This window comes from Schistocerca gregaria, chromosome 8 (assembly GCF_023897955.1).
Source record: "Schistocerca gregaria isolate iqSchGreg1 chromosome 8, iqSchGreg1.2, whole genome shotgun sequence".
NCBI classification, from domain to species: Eukaryota; Metazoa; Arthropoda; class Insecta; order Orthoptera; family Acrididae; genus Schistocerca; species Schistocerca gregaria.
In genome coordinates, this window is record NC_064927.1 from 497,563,728 (window position 1) to 497,581,181 (window position 17,454).

At 36.6% G+C, this 17,454-nt stretch overlaps 1 protein-coding gene across 1 annotated transcript in view; it reads left to right on the forward strand.

Annotated features, from left to right (window-relative positions):
• LOC126285343 (T-related protein-like) overlaps nt 1-12,657 on the forward strand; it is a 266,059-nt gene extending 253,402 nt beyond the window's left edge. Inside the window, exons 8-9 of the mRNA XM_049984658.1 lie at nt 2,754-3,031; nt 10,810-12,657. Of these exons, the coding sequence (XP_049840615.1) occupies nt 2,754-3,031; nt 10,810-11,016 (485 nt within the window). The 3' untranslated portion in view covers nt 11,017-12,657. The remainder of the gene's footprint in view (nt 1-2,753; nt 3,032-10,809) is intronic.
• The last annotated feature ends 4,797 nt before the right edge of the window (nt 12,658-17,454 follow it).

Sequence of the window (17,454 nt, forward strand, 5' to 3'; positions counted from 1 at the left end):
GCAGAAATACTGAACCATGTTGCCTCTATAGCCATCCACAACTGCAAAAGTGTTGCTGGTGCACGATTTTTTGCACGAACTGAGTTCTCGATTATGCCACATATATGTTCAGTCCGATCCATGTTGGGTGATCTGAGTAGCCAATTCATTTGTTCTAATTGTTCAGAATATTCTTCAAACAAGTAAATGTACATTAAGATAGTAATAACAGATAAGCAGCAGCTCTATAGTATTTGAGAGGATGCAATTTTCTTTCTAATACATTCGATTAAATTCAGATGGTACAATCATGAATGCCATTAAGCAGTGTTAATACGGTATACAGATCAAATTTCTGTGGTTTTCTTGTCTTTTATCGACGTATAGCTTGACTCATTTGATATCCCTGTAGATTCTACTTGATGGAATGTATGGAACGCAATGAATCAATGAATCATGGAATGAATGGATCCAACAGTAGAATGCATGTAATAGTGGAACCATCTGCAGCAGATGTTTAAATATGTTGTAACATTGTATAAATTTATCAATTAGAGGTTACCCTTGTATCTACAGAATGGACTGATGTGGAGAATTATGATTAACTTTTCAAATGATTAGTCTCTAAAATGTAATATAAAGGGAAAGATAGAAACAATCACAATGCTTGAGAAGGGAGTCTATGGGGGAGCAGTGCTTTTGAGAGAAGTAAAACATTGCACTTATTTTTTCCCTTAGTTGTTTTTCAGAACATTTCTTCTTTCCTCATTCTGATATTTAAAAAAATCCTCCCACATTTTATAAAGTCATAGTTTTCAACTTCATCTTTGTTCTTGGGAGGGTCATGACGGTGATTGGGCAACACTGAACCATTTATGTTGCAGTGTCTGATATGTTATTCTGTTGCTCATTATCTTAAAAATTCTATCACAAGATATATGACACTCTTCTTCAGTACACCAGTTTCTTGCTACCATTCACATCCACTGCACATATCTATTGAGTAGATGATCAACTTAATCCCTGCAGAAATGTGTCACATAGATTACGTCTCTTAATTTCAAAAGCAACATTAATTGCTGATCTTTGTCTGTTTAGTTACACTTTACAAATTTACATCCATGCTATCTTTTTTTGACATTATAATAATTGATTTTATTCCAAGACTTCTTGTTGGGTTTGCTAATGGTGAATTTTTTACAATGTGGGCATGTTAACACAATATTTGCTCCTATACCTGAAATACCCACAATTCTTCTGTATGTGATACCATACTTTGGCCAGACTACCACAGTTATATACTGTACTCCCAAACATTCGTCTTTCACTCCCAGCAGTTCATCCCCAAGAGCCATATGACTTTTGCCTTCAGTTGGTTGTGAGCTGAACTTGCTGGCAGAGGCACCATCAGATGGTACAAGCATTTCCCAGAATTATCTTGCCCTGACCCCAATGACAGGAATCAGATACCTTGGAAACATTCCAATCTTTGACTCTAATGTAATCATATGCACATAATGATTTTTTGATATTCAGCCTTATGTGTGCTATTCTCAGTAACATATTTAATTAGTAGTGCAGTTACCCTCCAATCTAGTAAGGCATTATACACCACACACTTCACCCTATTATCTACTTCAAAAGCAGAAATGAAGTAACACATCAAAATTGGAACGGTGACAAACACTTATTTAATCATATGCTAGTGCCTGTTTCAATATTAATACTCAGCTTGTTACTACTTAGAAAGAACCATAAACATATGGGTCACTGAAATAATAGTTCATGTGTTTCCATAAGGACCTTACACCCTTTGACTTGAGATCATGTCACATGCACAACAAGAGTAGGATATTATCCTTAAAAACAGATATTCTCTTCCTTCTCATTTATTACTGTTCATTTCACATAACTGTATAAGCTTCTAAAACTATTGTGTTGACAATATAAATCTTTCATGGATAAAGTAAAACTTCCTTTGACAATTATAATGATTGACCTATTTTGAAATGGTCACTGTTGCATGTACCTGAACAGTACCGTACCTAAAAACATATTTCACAATATTTTCATTTGTAGATTACTGTATTTGATTCTTTGGGTACACACAGTAGAGTGGTTACCATCAGCTAAACTAAAACAGTTTGAGACAAGTGTAGTAAACATTTAAAAATACTGAGATACAACAAAACATTGTTTGCCAAAAGCCAGACTTAGAACCCATTGCCAGTCATAAAAGACTACCTACTTCACTTAAAATGTTGAATTGCGACTTAGCACAAAACATCTCATAAATTCACCATATATAGAAGAGAAATAAGAAACAAACATGAAGATAGAATGAAAAAATTACATTCAAGGAGGATGGAAACAAATTTTGGTTACACAGAATTAATTGTTGCAGATAAATTTATAAGCAAAATGGCAGTGTAACACAGACTGAACTAGAGCAATGAGGATGTGATAAGCTAGGGAGACAGGATAAAATGGAGTACAAGCAACATAAGTGGTACATTGGAAAGGAAGTCGACTATAAATTGTTATAGCTGCTCAGAAATTTTCCCAGACAACCAACAACAGCAGTTATTTCTTGCTAAGATTTAGGTATATAGTAAGAGCAGAGATTTATTTAAAAATTAAAATAACTTTAAGAAAATTCATTTTATCACCCATGCATACATTCACTAATATCCAGAAGTTCTGCTAAAGTAATCAAATTTATGTGCTGATAAGTAAATGCTGGATGACGACAAATGATTATTCTTCTGTGGCAGTCGCCTACTCCGAGCCACAGTCGACAACTGCAAGCATGTTCAGCCCACCGACAAGTTTTGCGTGGTCAGTCACATCAGCACAACCAATGAGCTCGCCTTCAGCAAACATCGGAAGCAGTGGGGCGTGGTCGGTGCCCGGAAGCTCGACGCCACCACCCACTCACTCCCTGGGGACACCACCACCACCTCCCCCACCATCAGCGGGATATGCTACTTGGCATCATCTTGGAACAATGGACCTGGCAGGCCAAGGGTCACCTTACCACCAGCACTATCAGGTGGGAATAAAATCAAATATACATTTATCAATAAATTATTTAGTAAAATTTTACTTTGCTCACCAAGAATAAGATGCAATCCCTTGAAGCTTACTGTTAATGTTGGGAATATTTTTGGCTATTTTAATAAAATTTCTTTAAATACACGTAGGTAAATGTCTTTAAGCATCATTAGAGAATAATGAATTGAAACCGAGTTTAGTATAACTCAGTATTTAGCACAGGTGGTGCAATATACAACCTAATCACACAGAAATATATCTTTTATAATAACATTTTGTCTAATAATAAGTACACATATTGCTATTTTGAAGTATTTGTTACCTGAGACACTGTTATTTTCTCCTAAAATGGTTGTAAAATAAGTATGGTAAAAAAGAAAAAAAAATGAATAGGGTTTTCCAGTTTTACGTTAGTTTCATTTTGACACCATAAACACATGCCATAAATGTTCCCGTTTTCTAACTATTAAAAGAAATTAATAAAAATGTAGAACTGACAGAGCTAAACAAGAAAAATTATCCTATTAATATATTTTGTGACTTTGCCAAAGGTTTTGATGCTATGGAACACAAAATTATACTTACAAGGGGAAGGCTTCAGACATGGCCAACCAATGTGACTCACGAAACTTCCTGGCAGATTAAAACTGTGTGCCCAACCGAGACTCGAGATTGGGACCTTTGCCTTTCTCAGGCAAGTGCTCTACCATCTGAGGTACCAAAGCACGACTCACGCCCGGTACTCACAGCTTTGCTTCTGCCAGTACCTTGTCTCCTACCTTTCATTCAGGAAATATGACTCATGTATGGGGTGTTGCTTGTGCCCTACATAAAATGAAGGACTGTAAGACATTTTTACTCAAAACCCTCCTCCCACTTTCAGGAAAATAACCCATAATGTTCATGATAGGCTGCCAACTGAAAATGACCAAGTTCAACAAAACAGTGAAAACTGAATACTTTTCATCACCAAACAAACCCATATTTTCCAAGAAATCAAGAAAAAAACCTCTTGTGGCTGCTAGTCATGCACCCGTAACTTAAATGCCCTTTGACAAAAGTGAAGCTGGCTGAACAACCAAGGCGTCTGGCTGGGGACTGGACGAACTTTGTTCCTACAAGCAGTCTCCAGTCTTATATTTTCCTCTGTATCAGAATTAGTGGGAATAGGAGTTTTAATAATGTAAATCAATCAGCAAGGAATAATAACAAAGTAGATAAACGAAACTTCTCAAACACCTTGGATTAGTAAAGAATAAAAATTTTAGTCCTGCTCATTTTACAGTTACTCTTTTACTCACTCTGTTATATATCCTCACATTCAATTGAGCAGCTGTAAGAACAGTACTTACCACATAATCATTTGAATCAAATATATTCATAGCACTGACAACATTTGATGAATATGATCTTTGATCAATTCAGTGTTGCTTCCCATGATTCAGTGGAAAACAGATTTGGTTTTAAAAATATTTTATGAAATTAATTTTGATGCATACAACACATTTTTTATGCACATAACATGTACACTAACATAAGCTGAAAATCGATCATGGAGATGGATTGTTACTATGTTCATACAGCTGTTCAATTTCTGCTGGATTTCCAGAAATTAATTGCAATTATAAAGCCTTGTTTCAAGGACTTTAAAGATATGTGTCAGAGTGACTAAAACAGTGGTTGTAGAATAACAAGGACTGAAATATAAATTCTTCACTAATCCACATTGTTTGAGAGATTAATTGACTTACCTTATTATTATTCCTTATTGATTTAGTTAATTTATCAACTCTTCTGTTCCCATCAATTCTGATATGGGAAAAATAAATATGAAAAGAAAACTGCAGACTGCACGTGTGAATGAAATACAGGTCCTTTGCTCTCTAGCGAGTTGCCTCAGTAGCTCTTCAAAACCCACTTTTGTCAAAGAGCCTTAACCTTTCAGAAACATAAGCTGAAGCCATAAAAGGTACTTTTCTCAACCTCTCAGAAAAATATGCATTTGTGGCCCCCCTATACGATTATGAAAAATGCTCCATTTTAGCTTGTCTATTGATGTCATCAGTTTTGAGTTCACTGCACATCATGAACTTAATGTTAGGTGATACAAAACTGACATGCTCAAACATGAGCTAAATCGGTTGAGCATGTCTGAGGCCTTCCCATTTTTATCCAACTAAAGTGGCATTAATTGCATCCCTTTTGCATGGAAGGAGTCGTAACTCCAAAAGAGAAGTAATTACTAAACTGTGTCACAAGCACGAAACAGACATTAGAAAGGGGGGATGTTATGTGTGAGACATTACAGGTTTGGTCCTGTGCTTATTTTTATTCTTAACACACATACATTATCTTCTAGTGACATGAAAGGTTGGTTTAAAAAATTTTATGTTCACTGATGACAGAGGTATACTAGTCAAACATCCTAATTCAGTTTACCAGACACAGCTCAGATGAAAGCTGAACAGCCCTCAGACTTGTTCACCGCAAACAGTAAGTTTTAATCGCACAACTTCTCATGTTACGCAATTTCAGACAAGCAAAAATGACCCAGTGATACACAGTAATGTCATTCAAAAAAACAAACCACCAAATTAAAATTCCATGGGGTCTAGTTTAATAAGTTAAGATGGAGCCAACAAATAAATAAACTAGCCAACAAGCACAATTGAGCACTTGTGCCATTATAATTAGAAGCATATCTCATTGCCTTGAACTACAGACAAAAGTATTGACTTAGCTCACCAGTGTCCACTGCCTGTTGTCTTGTTAGTGCAAGTAAATAAAGAGTTGAGCAGTAAGAGTATTGTGTAAAACAGATAATTGCACATTGTGCAGAGGTCTCTTTAAGAAAGGTTTCAGAAATTACAGGAACCAGTTGCCTTCTGATTTGTTCTTCAATTTTTATTTTTTAATGACCGGTTTCAAATTGCCTTGTGATTCATCATATGGTACATAGTTATTGTATGTTTGGAGCATTATGAGGGTTTTGTGGATACTAATAATTCTGCAATGCTGCAAACATACAATAAATATATGCCATCTGATGATGAATCGCTAGGTGATTCAGAACCGGTTGTGGTAAATTAAAGTTGAAGAATAAAACAACAGGCAACTGGTTGCAGTAACTGCCGGAAACCTTTATTCATAACAGTCACAGTGTTCCACATTCATGAAGGGTAATTTTTTTCTGTTTCTTTAAGCATTTTGGAATCCTTGCTCACATCTCAAAACATTTACTCCTGTTTCACCTGAGCTGTGATTTACAGGATCACAACATGACACACAAAAATAATTTTAATGTAGAGTTTGTTTTAATGTAGAGATGTTTTGAGTGGACTTTTGTGCTCTGGTGCGAAGATATTCAACAGGCTCCAATCTAAAATCAACAAACCAGTTAGAAAGCAATTAAAAACATAACTTGTAGAAAGAGCAGGTAGTGAGGTTATCTGAAGACTGTATCTAGATTCAATGATTAAAACAATGTGTTATCTACATGACAACAGCCAAGTTTGTTGTAAAGCTGGATGACAAGTGGTAGCATGCTGTAAACAGGTTTTATAGTTACATACATAAGTAACAGTATTCTTTGAAAAAAAAAATCAATATAATCAAGTAAATATTAATATGCAGTACTGTCTATTTTAATCCTTTATTCTGTTCAATATTATCCATTTTGTAAAATGTAATTTACAATGTTAAAAAACGTGTTTGGTGTACAACATATATGAACAGTGCTCAGTTTGACAGTTTCTCAACCAATGTCATGATCTCACAAACGTTAGCTTTATAGCCATGTATTATGTAATACTGTAATATTTTGTAGTTTTATTATTTACTCCATTAATATTGTCCATTGCATAAAGTGTGATTTACATAATGAGATTTTGATGGGTCGTGAGTCATGCTTGGGTAGCTCAGATGGTAGAGAACTTGCCTGCGAAAGGCAAAAGTCCCGAGTTCGGGTCTCGGTCCAGCACACAGTTTTAATCTGCCAGAAAGTTTCATATCAGCACGCACTCCACTGCAGGGTGAAAATCTCATTCTGAAAACATCCCCCAGGCTGTGGCTAAGCCATGTCACTGCAATATCCTTTCTTCCAGAAGTGCTAGTTCTGCAAGGTTCACAGGAGAGCTTCTGTGAAGTTTGGAAGGTAGGAGACAAGATATTGGCAGAAGTAAAGCTGTGAGAATGGGGTGTGAGTTGTGCTCGGGTAGCTCAGATGGTAGAGCACTTACCCATGAAAGACAAAGGTACTGAGTTCAAGTTTTAATCTGCCAGGAAGTGTGATTTACATTGTTAAAAAAACAACTTGGCGCACAACATTCTGCAGAAGTGGATTCTATCTTTGCTTACAATGTTTGGTTATCTAAGAACTAGTACCTGCTGTGGACACAAGTCAGCTGTTTCCTTAAGATGGCCCAATAACCTGAAAACTAGTTAGGAATAAACAAAAATCAGTGGAACAAAAACAGTTTACTTGTTATTCAACCTAAGTATGGAATTGTTCTACCAAGAAGTGACAGAAAAATCCATAAATAAGAAATATTAAGCTATTAATAGGAGATAACCAATAGTTATTTAATATAACTGAGGAGCCACCAACTTTTTCCAAGTAGCATGTTTACTTCTAATTTAGGTGCTATAAGCACGAGTACATTAAGTGGTTCATTAATACAGTATACACTTTAGTTTCTATGATTTACTTCTTTTTTTGTTGATTTATGTGTTGATTCATTCTACACTCATGGAGGTTTTCCTTCTTGATGGGATCTACAGAACATGACGAATGAGTAACTGAGTGAGTGCAGGTGAGCCACAATGAACAGTGATTCAAAGTGTCCAGTGAAGTTAATTTCTTCTTTAAAAAAGTGTAGTTATATCACTCAAGGTCAAGGGGCTTTTTTATCTGGTTTTTTTTTTTTTTTTTTTTTTTTTTTTTTTTTTTTTTTTTTTTTTTTTTTTTTTTTTTTGTGGAAGATTGTGCTTTCTGACTAATGAAGTACCTGAATTACAGCCTATTTTTTTAAAAAAAAACTTCATTTAACGAGTTTCCACAAACATACTGGAGACGTTTCTGTCATTTCATAGTAACCTCAACTGAACAATCAGTGTGTACTTCAGTTGAGTATACCTGCATTTAAAATAATTTCTGTGTGCAATAATGGCCCAGGTAAAGAAATAACAAGAACAAAAAGGACGAAAAAAAATTTTTGGAACACTAACTAGTATTTTCAAATGTACAATTCTGATGTGTATGAAACATAAAGATTGCAATCAACCAGTTTTGACTTATGGCAGTGAGGCACGAACTTTTAATGGAAAAAATTTGGTATCTGATAGTAGCTCAGCAGCTACTGAAAGAACACATGTTTTTTGAGACAGGAGACTAGCAAATGAACCAGGCAGTGGACTGCAGTGTAACTGTGACTAACAAAAATAAAACTTACTTGGGTGGGACACAAACAAACGCTGTATGGAGCAATGAAGTTCTTTGCTGGATGCAAAGAGTTAGGAAGAGGCTGAGGTGATGATTTAATGCAAAACGAGCATGAGATGACGATTTAATGGAAAATGGGTGTCTAGTGATGTTAGTAAAAATGGAGGAGCATGTGCACACATGATGATTTAATGGAAAATGAGCATGAGATGACGATTTAATGGAAAATGGGTGTCTAGTGATGTTAGGAAAAATGGAGGAGCATGTGCACACATAACTGAGGACCATAAAGCTTGTAAAAGTCAGTCGGAGACATCTGTCTAGCAATGGATTTCAAAGAGCTGCTGCTACAGCTGCTGCTGATGATGAGGTGGTCATGCTCATGCAAAGTGCTGATGTGCACTGACTGACAAAAACAGTGATGCACCTACAAGACACAGTCAGATGTCCATCAAACTTTGTAAACCTGCACTCCATTGGTGGGTATGTAAATGGTTAAAGATGCAACTCTCTCTGACAGGTAGAACTTCCACCAGAGTGCATTAATGTTGTTAGCAGGCCCGGCAGCATATATAACAAGTGTGGACAGCATTAGATGTTGACTGCTCACTGTGAGCGACACGGGGATGCTGTGTACTTGTATGAGACAGCATTATCAGCACCTGGAAGAGTTTGAGAAGGGCCTCACTGCGGGCCACCGTTTGGCTGGCTGGCCATATCATGCAGTATCCTGATTTGTGGGGCATTCGGGTGTGACAGCGACCCGACGTTGCACTGCACGGAGATGTGAGGGCAGGCGCCCTTTCTGTCAAGGTTCCTATCGAATAATTTGAACACCACAAGGATGGATTGCAATATTGTGCACCGAGCTCATTGTAACCCCTTCACATCTGCATCTGCAGTCCAACACTGTGTAATGGACTCCCTGCAACATTCTGTGTCATCTAGCATCACTGGTTCAAGACTTGTAGCAGCCAGACTACAGAATTAGTATCCTGTGTGTGTAGACTCCCATTAATACCACAACACAAATGGCTGTGTTCAGAGTGGTTCCGTAACAAGACTGCTATGAGTGGCACCGCAATATATTCAGCAATGAGTCGCGGTTCTGCACTACCCTGTGTGACTGTTGTTGGGAACTATGCCAGCTACCTGGGAAGAGGTTCCATCCTTTTACTGTTTTCGACAGTCGTATCGGTTTTACTTCTGGCATCATGTTAGTGGGAAACCAGCTGGTACGACTTCAGGGGACAGCTGGTAGTGAACGAGATAACTCTGATGACACCACATTACCTCAGGGACATCACACATCCTGATATACCGTATCTCATACGACACTGTCATGGTACCATTTTCCAAAAGGACATGGCTCCTCCATGCATGGCATGTCTCTATGAACTGTCTGTGTGATGTTGAAGTACTCCTATGAACAGCAACATTCCTAGATCTGTTCCTGATGGAATTTGTATGGGAGTAGCACAGACATCATCTCTGTCCCAGTATCCAGGATATCAAGGGCCACTTACAGCACAGCTTGCCTCAGAAGAATGACGTGTGAGACGAACACAGTGAGATCCATAACTCGCTTAGTGATTTTCAGGAACAGTTTTATCACCAACACAATCTCTTCTTTCTTCACACAGTGGCATCAACAAAAACAAAAACACCATGCTGTATCATACAGAACTAATCTAACAATTAAAGTTGATGCACGTAATACAAAGGAGTGCGAAATTAAAAACTTCTCATAAACAGTGTTTGGCCAATCAAAAGAACTTTCCCAGTGCATAGTTTCATAACTACCTACCAAATTAAAACTGTCTCCAGAGTGGGGCTGGGAATAAGATCATTGGCTCTCTTCAGTAACCTAGCTGTCACAAATTCAGCACAGCTCTGCTGTGTACTACACTGGAAGAAAGGAGTCATCCTTTGATAGCTCAGTGGGTCAGAGCAGTGCCAACAAAAGGAAAAGGTCCAGGTTTAAGTCCCAGTATGGCGTACAGTACTCACCCGTCAGAAAGTTTCACAAAGGCACTACCTACTTCAGAGTTAAAAATTTACTCTGGGAGAGACCCCAAGATGTGCCTAACCAATCTCTCTTCCAAGAATACTATTACAGCTTGGTATGTATGAGAATGTTTGTAGAGCTTGGAGGTTAGAAGAGATTTACCCCACACATACACACCTTTTCTTGGCTGCTTTTTCTGTTTCCTCAAACGTTACTTCATTAGTATGTTACATCACAAGCCTACTTTTCCTCAGTCTCAAATGAGATTTCAAAACTTCAGTCCTAAACAAAATACAAAAGGCATAATAAAAATTGAAATGTCTTCCAGGGAACAGAGTTCCTGCCACTCATAGCAGATGAGCCCACAACGGCCCCAGCTCCCGAGTACCATCAGCCGTCACCTCAGCCGCAGCAGCGATCCTCTCCGGTCTCCCTGTATCGGCACGAGAAGACCGAACCATACAGCGACGAAGGCACGGGATCGCCAGCATCACGCAACGAGTGCTGGAGTCCACTGCCTCATGCTACACTGTGATTTTTGTGTTACTCTAGGTAACAGTCATATTTAAGTCTTTCCGAATGAACGGTACATGGAAAAACAGAAATTTGTGAAGTGTCGGTTGTGAAAACATTTTTCTTCTTCTTTTAACAAGCAAGTTTGCACCTCTACATTTCAATAAATGAATAGAATACAGAGGAACTGAACTGTACAGCCAATGTCTGTAAAAGTGTATATAATCATGGAATCCTATTTGATTCAACTCAAAAATTTCCAAAGCTAGGTATCTCATTTCTTGTATGTAAATAAACAGTTTATGGATTGTATTGCAAACAAACCCCCATTTGCTCTAATGAGTTTTGTCTTATACCACCAAGATATAATTTGACACTATGTTTACTGATAAAGCAGAAAAATTTGTAAACATACATTTTCAGACAATATGTAGATTTAGTATCATAGTAAGTCCTTATTGTACATTAATGATGTTAATAGTAGTGTATTGCAAAGGTTATCACATGTTTATCGAAAGTGTAAAATGAACATTCTGTCATGCTGTTCCTGCTACTGAAATCAATGTACTATTGGTCTAATTTTCTGTGTGCTTTGTACATAGTATCTGCAAAAGGTAAAGAGACAAACTTCATCTCATGTAAAACTTCTTTTCCAGTGGGACAAAGGTACTGCTTGTAATGGACCACCTGCTAGATGATCATTCACTTCAAAACAAATAAACAAACTGATGTCATAAATTGATATTCAACCAGCAAGGGCCGCTAAAGCAATTCACACAACATTGTTGTGTCTCTGAGGCTGGCAGCAGTTGTGCACAAAACACTAGCATCTAAAACTAGAGTGTCACATGATCATGTGCAGTAATGGTCCATATGAAAGTTTAAATGTAAATCAAGCTAGACAAAAAGGAATTAAGAAAGAAGAATATACTGTGACATAATTTTTATGGAAGATACAGCTTTGACTTTCTTCGAGGGCTGGCTGTTCCTTGGCTGACCACACACAGAAAGCATTCACTGTAAGGTTAATTAAGTAAAGCATTCCAACTGATGGTCCAGCTGTTGCTTTGAATTGTATATATTGGTGCCTCTACTGAAGAACAGAAGCTCCCAGGGTGCCTTATCACTCAATAGATTCTTGGAATGTTTTGCAAAGAAGTCACAACATAAATTTCAATACAAATTTAATATAAATATTACCAAAACATGCAATATACTGAATTTTACTACCTTATATAAAATAATGCCATTTTGGAAAGAAGCGAAAGTGTGCTAAATGGCGACCACTGCTTCCATTTTTGATAAGAATAAATTATTGCAAATAATATTTTTAAACAGCATGAATTCAACTTCAGTTCAAACTGGTCATACCAAATAAACTGTAAAATGGCAAGTAAAACAGTTCGCATTTCACTCTTTTATAGTTACAACAGTTTCGTGTGTTTGTGAGAATTCTCTCATTCATTTTGCGTTGCCCTATTATATAATACTTGTGAAAAGGCTCATTTGTAATTATGGGGCTCATGTGAAGACTGCAAATGTAGCAGTTGGAAAAAAAATTGTTCAGTCACATAAATATTTATATGTTGCTACTGTAAATGAACTGTAAGTGAATATAAAATCAAATTTTTGGCTATAGTAATAAAATATTTTATCACATACATTATTATCCTTACTATTCCTAAGAAAATTTCAATTTGTAACTATCCCTTTTAAAAGCACTATGCTCCCAAAATTTTTAGTGTGTAATTCCCCAGTTTTCCTGCACGAGGATACAGAGGCATAAAATTGAAATATCTCAGCCCTTACTCAAAAAGCTGGGGATTTGCACATGTCTTGTTCTGTAAACTGCACAAGCCCAGTCTTCTTCTTCATATTTAAACTGTTTGATTTTAACACATTTTCTTGATTACTGACGGTTGCCTCATCTTTCACAGCAGTTTATTTATTTACTCATACATTTTTAAGAACAAGAAGGAAAAAAACCTTTTACAGTAGAGATTGAGAGGTTAGAGAGATATGTTTAAATACTGACATGTTGTATAGCACTATATATCATTTACTAAAATATACATTATCAAAGAACAAATGGATATATGAGGTGTTATCAAAAAGTAATGGGAAATTTTTAATTTTGGGGTTTATACATGTGATTTTCAAAACTTTTTTATCTTGTTGGTACACATGTTTCTGGTGTACATTTACATTTTCAGCTGTTTTGAGTATTTAGTTTACTGTCGACAGCTGAAAAGGTTACGCATGTCTTTGTGTGCTTGGGGAATCTTTACTTATGAAAAAGAAGGATAAAAGAATTTGCATTAATTTATTCTTGAAAAATCAAATAAATTGCAGCACCACATTCAAAAAGTTGACTGCAGCTCTTAGTGAACCTGCTAGGAGTAGAAATTATGGGTGTTATAAACTTTTCAGAGAGGATTGAGAAGACGTTAATGACAACCACCCTGGTCGCCCTAACACATCAATTACTGACGACAATGTTAAAGAAGTAAAGAAAATAGTTCCATAAAATCACCGAATCATCATCAGAGAGCTTTCTGATGGTGTTGGCATATCCTTTGCCTCATGCCAAGCAAATTCTTTTAGATGTTTTGGGCATGAAATGTGTAGCAGTAAAGTTTGTTCTGAAAATTCAACCAAACCGATGTCAGACACACATCACTCTGATAAAATATAGGTATATGGCCATGATGTTGAAACCATGGTCCAAGCACCCTAATTGAAAGTGCCTCAAGAGCCAAGACTGAAAAAAATTTGACAAGTTTGAGTACATTTGAAGGTTTCTTCTTACTGTTTTCTTTGATTAGAATGGGATAGAACATCATGAGTTCCTGCCTTATGGTCCTACAGTCAATAAGGAATACCACCTTAAAGTTGCCTTTTGCATGGAGCAGTCAGAAGAAAACAACCAGAATTGTGACTAAGCCACTCTGGAAATTGCATCGCGATAATGTTCCCACTCACAGATCAATGCTTGTTCATGATTTTTTGGCAAGAAACAAAATAGTTATGTTGCCTCAGCCACCATATTTGCCAGGCACAGTCCCCTGCAATGTCTTTCTATTCCCAAGGCTGGAAAGAACCATGAAAGGAGGTTGTTTTGCCATCATTGATGAGATAAAAACAAAATCACTGAAGGAGCTGAATGCCATAACAAAAAGTGAGGTCCACAAGCACTTCCAAATTGGAAAAAGTTCCATCACAAGTGTTTTATATCTGAGGGGAATTACTTTGAAGGGGACAAAGTTGATGTTGATGAATAAATAAAGGCACTTTACAAAAAGAATTACTTTTTATTTTTATCACACCAGAGAGAAAGATGCAATCGTGAAGTGTTTCAGGTTGGCTTGGGCTGCGTGCTGTTTTGTTATACTTCACCATACCTCTATTCCCATAAAGTGGTATCTGTCCTCCCTTCCTTGGATCCATGTGCCCTGAATCCATGTGCCTTCTTCCTCCAACCTGGCTCAGACTTTGCCTCCTTACAGGCTGCATATAAAGCTGCTGAAAATTAACTTCTCATTCTCATTCACACCACCATGTAAATAAGAAGTGAGATGCAATTCACCTTCTTATACTATCTTCAAAATTACATCAGTACATGATAAATGAAGACAGCTACCAACTCACATACTGCCTGTCTGAATACATTTATTATCTCTGACATTTTGCATTCTTATACTTCATGGAGCTCTTGCCTCTGCACTGCCTGCTCCATGGAACTCCTATCTCCATCTCCGCAGTGAAGTTCATTCTGACTACTGCCCACTTACATACAGTCATTGGATCATTACCTCTGGTATCAGCACCTACAATTTGAAACACCACCTAACAGTGGGGTGCTACCACTTATCGACTACTCTGTCACAAAAATCTTTTCTCTGACATATGTATTTAAGGACATGATACTTCTCATTCAAGGAATGAATGTATCACTACTATGGTAATGATTTCATTATTATGCATTGTCTTCTTAATATGGAACTGCACTTCATATAAATTTGTAAAAGCACACTATACAAGAAGAAAAACATAATGTACTGAAAGCAGGGCAAGTAACATTATAAATAATGTAACCTGTAGATGTTGTCTTGTGGGGCAGTGTACCTAAAGTAATTATAGCACTTATTCACAAGAAATGAGCAGTAAGAATACTGTGTAAAGTAGATACACACATATCTTGCAAAAGCTTTTTTGAGGATTTCAGAATTCTTACTTTCATGTCACAACACGCTCATTCTGTAATGGTTTTTGTTACCAATAATAAAAATTAATTTCAGCTGAAATGTAATATTCAGAAGCACATAACAAGACATGCAGATAATTTCCATGCAGGCTTTGTTTCTATGACCAGGATTCAGAATGAAGTTATTTACTCTAGTGGTAAGTTATTCAACAGGGTTCTATCTGACATAAAGCAGGAAATTGGGAAGCCCAGTTGATTTAAAAGAAAACTAAAAACATAGCTCACTAGCCAGCCTTTCTACAAATGATCTGAATATGTAAATTCATGGGTTGAAAAGTTCTGGTATTGAGCTGTATGTCAGGTAGTAACATACTGCAAACAGAACTATGTATTTACAAACATAAAAAATTATTACTTTGAAACATACCAATACAGTCAAATGAATACTAAACAACTAGTAGCAGATAAACAGCAACTATACAGTAAAACTGAGGTGGTAGCAGCTTCTTCAAAGTGACAGTCTCCTTGATTTACATGATTAAATTCAGGCAGCATAAGCACGAATGGCTCCGTAAACTTTCTTGGCGTATTAAATGTTCATACTCATGTCAGGTGTCCAACCAGAACATATCGTCATCTAGAGACAATATTTCAGCAGTCCACCTGTTCACCATCTTCAGGTGAATAACCCGTCAGACTACCTCACCAGCGACTTAGTGCAATGGGTTACTCACCCGGAGATTATGATATGTTCCGGCTGGAGACCCAACGTATCAACATGAATAGTGATAGTTCTTCTTTCTTTCTTTCTTTGGGTTATCTAAGGACCACATTCTAATTTCAATGCTTCCTTCTTTGTTGTTCTTTCTTTTTCCTCCAGTATTCTTTCATCTTTTCACTATGTATCCTTTTTCTCTCCTCGGACCATTTTGACCGTGTCTTCTTCTTCCTCTTGCCTTGGAATCCTTCCATTTTTAACACTTTCCTCTTGAAACTCTCTTTCTGTTGCATCTTTTTCACTTATGTCGTGTCTTTCCAAATCTTTCCTAACTTCTTGTATCCAGGCTATTGTTGACTTCTTGTCTGAAAGACATTTAAAAATCTGTTTGGGTAACCTGTTGCTGTTCATTCTGTATGTGTCCAAAAAATAGCTGTCGCCTCTTTTGTAGTGTTTCATTTATGTTTTCCATGTTGCGATAAACTTCTTCATCGCTTCTTAATTTCCATACCTCCGTATTTTTTGATGGTTCAAGTATTTTTCGAATTATTTTTCTTTCTAGGACTTCAAGTTTGTGTAATTTATAATTCAGTACTAAATTTTCACTTGCATAAAGACATTCTGGTTTTACTACTGTGTTGTAGTGCTGTATCTTCAAATTTTTACGCAGACACCTTTTATTGTAGACATTCCTAGTTATTCCATAAGCTCTCCCCATTTTATGTACTCTTTCTTTTATAGCAAGTTTTTCTAAGCCATTTTCTTGGATAATTTCTCCCAAATATTTAAATTTATTTACCCTCTTTATCTGGCCAATAACTGTTGCTAGGGATTCCAGAGCATTTTTTATATTTGTCATAAATTTTGTTTTTTCTACAGATATTCTTAAACCTACTTTGTTGGCTATTTCTTCTAAGATTGATTTGTATTCCAGCATTTGTTAGGTTTTCAGAAAGAATAGCAAAATCATACCCTTGTTTTTAGTTCCCAGTCTGATTGGTGATAGCTCCTCTTCTTTTAGTTTTTGTTTCCATTCTCTTACTATTTTCTCTAGTACACAGTTAAAGAGGAGTGGAGACAAGACATCACCTTGCCTTACAGCCACTATTATGTTGAATGTCTTTGATATTTCACCCCGAAACTTTACTTTCGATTTGGTGTCTGTGAGCGTTTCACAAATAAGGTTTGCTAATTTACATTTGATACCAAATTCTCTGATCACTTTATCTTATGTTTCTCTATCAACTGAGTCACACGCCTTTTTAAAATCTATAAATGTTATAACTATATCTTTGGAATTTGTAAGTCTGTAATAAATTACAGACTTTAGGTTGAAAATCTGTTCTGAGCAAGATCTGCCCTTTCTAAATCCACTCTGATACTCTCCCAATTGGCTATCAAGTGTTGCTTCTACCTTGTTTGGTAGTATTGTTGAAAATATTTTATAATCCACTGGCAACAAAGATATACCTCTGTAGTTATTTACGTTTTGCTTATCACCTTTCTTGTGCAAGGGATTGATGAGAGCCACTTTCCAG